This window comes from Alosa sapidissima, chromosome 5 (assembly GCF_018492685.1).
Source record: "Alosa sapidissima isolate fAloSap1 chromosome 5, fAloSap1.pri, whole genome shotgun sequence".
NCBI classification, from domain to species: domain Eukaryota; kingdom Metazoa; phylum Chordata; class Actinopteri; order Clupeiformes; family Clupeidae; genus Alosa; species Alosa sapidissima.
The window spans coordinates 18,164,473-18,166,972 of record NC_055961.1 but is presented as its reverse complement, the minus strand read 5'-3'; the positions used below and the strand labels follow the sequence as shown (position 1 = coordinate 18,166,972).

The window sequence follows — 2,500 nt, the reverse complement described above, 5'->3', positions numbered from 1 at the left end:
CCCTGCTGGTGTCTCCATAGCGACAGCTGGGCTGCCATCAGATGGTCTCAGGGGAGAGTGTGCACCAGAGCAGAGCGATAGAGAAAGAAGGAGAGAGGGGGGAGGGAGGAGGGAGAGAGAGAGGGAAACAGAGAGAGAGAGAGAGTGAGAGAGAGAGAGAGAGAGAGAGAGAGAGAGCATACAGAGAGAGGGAGGGAGAGAGGGATGGAGAAATAGAGAGAGAGAGGCATGGAGAGAGAGAGACTAGAGAAAGAAGGAGAGAGGAGGGAGGGAGGAGGGAGAGAGAGAGGGAAACAGAGAGAGAGAGAGAGAGAGAGAGAGAGAGGGAGAGAGAGAGGGATGGAGAAATAGAGAGAGAGGCATGGAGAGAGAGAGACTAGAGAAAGAAGGAGAGAGGGGGTGGGAGGAGGGAGAGAGAGGGAAACAGAGAGAGAGAGAGAGAGCATACAGAGAGAGGGAGGGAGAGAGGGATGGAGAAATAGAGAGAGGGATGGAGAGAGAGACTAGAGAGAGAGGGAGAGAAAGAGAGGAAAACAGAGAGCATAGAGAGGAGGTAGAGAGGGATGGAGAGAGAGAGTTTAGAAGAGAGAAGGACAGGGAAAGAGAGAGGGAGGGAGAAAGAAAAATATTTAGTGAGCGAGAGACTAGAGAGAGAGAGACAGAGAGAGAGATAGAGAGAGTGAGGGTGAAAGATGTACAAACTATAGACAAATTAAAATCCTATGAGATTTCACAAAAGAGAAACACACACGCCTGAAAAACATACACACTTTCACGTGCAGATATCTCAAATAGAGAAACACACACAGACACACACTTTCACACTTAGAGCTACAATCTCACACACATTGAACACACACACTTTCTCTTTCTTTCTCTCTCTCTCTCAGACACACACACACACTCGTGCAAAGACATCTCACACACAGACATGGTGTCTGACACATCTAAAGAGTGTTTCTAATTTCAGTATCTAGCCCATGGCAGCTGTCTCAGTGTGTGTGTGTGTGTGTGTGTGTGTGTGTGTGTGTGTGTGTGGGTGTGTGTGTGTGTGTGTGTGTCTCCCTGTTGAGAAAAGAGACTAAGATTGGGTCATCTCCTTAGCAACAGCCAGCTGCTGTGTGTGTGTGTGTGTCTGGGTGTGTGTATGTCTGTCTGTCTGACAGTATGTCAGGGAGGGGAGTGTGTGAGTGTGTGCATGAGTAAGCGTGTGTGTGTGTGTGTGTGTGTGTGTGTGTGTGCATGCACATCTGTGAGAAAGAAGGAAAAATTTTAGGGTGATCACAATGTTAAGGAGGCATAATTAGTGGATTTCAGCCAATGATTTAACCCCCTCACACACACACACACACACACACACACACACACACACACACACACACACACACACACACACACTCACACTCACACACACACAGACACACACACACCCGGTGAGGGGATTAACTAGCGGTTAGGCAGCTAATTGAAGCGTTTCATACCCAATTACCAGAAATTATCTTCTCAAAGAATTTCTCTCTCTCTCTCCGTGTGTATGTGTGTGTGTGTGTTGTGTGTTTGTTCGTGAATCTATCTATTTGACTGTCTGTATGAAGCTCTTGCGGGTCCTGTAATATCACACACACACACACACACACACACACACACACACACACACACACACACACACACACACACACACACACACACACACACACACACCAGTAAACCAGTTTTGATTGATGACTGTGCCTTTTCAGCATCGATGCAGCATGATAGACTACAGTAGCATACACTCTCTCACTCGAATTTGTCAATCTCCCGGCCTGATCATTGGGATAGTTTTGAACACTGTGTTAACCAACTAACCCCCTCTTTCTCTCTCTCTCTTTCTCTCTCTCTCTTTTTCTCTCAGGTGACCTGTCTGCAGGACTTCTTTGGGGACGATGACGTGTTCATCGCCTGTGGCCCAGAGAAGTTCCGCTATGCTCAGGATGACTTCTCCCTCGATGAGAATGGTGAGATAGAGAGAGAGTGAGGGAGAGAGAGAGAGAGAGAGAGAGAGATTCCACAACTCTATACCTCACTATCTACAAGAGGACACACACCTTATGTCTACTTGTTTACTTGGTGGAAGACAACTATAATTCTCTTAAATCCAGTTAACTATGTTAGCTACCTGAACACCTACAGCTTTGTTGTGAGCTAGCCACTAGATGAAGTCGAGCAGTTTACTGAAACATCGGGGTTGTTCAGTTTGTGTTTTAAAACATGTCTGAGTACCCAACAATAGTGACATTTCCAGAAGTTTACATAGTTGACTAACATCCTTCACCAACGGACCTTGAGCAGGGTGCCACCAGCAGCTGTAGAGATGCCCCCCCCCCAAACACACACACACTCCACACACTCCCCTGCACACTCGTTTAACACCTCTCTCTTCCTCCCACACACACACACACACACCCCTGCACACTCGTTGAACATCTCTCTCTTCCTCCCACACACATACACACACACA

At 47.3% G+C, this 2,500-nt stretch overlaps 1 protein-coding gene across 3 annotated transcripts in view; it reads left to right on the top strand.

Annotated features, from left to right (window-relative positions):
• LOC121708438 (neuronal migration protein doublecortin-like) overlaps positions 1–2,500 on the top strand; it is a 32,498-nt gene that overhangs the window by 19,455 nt on the left and 10,543 nt on the right. For all 3 annotated transcript variants that reach the window (XM_042091077.1, XM_042091076.1, XM_042091078.1), the window contains exon 4: positions 1,895–1,997. In XM_042091077.1, the coding sequence (XP_041947011.1) occupies positions 1,895–1,997 (103 nt within the window). The remainder of the gene's footprint in view (positions 1–1,894; positions 1,998–2,500) is intronic.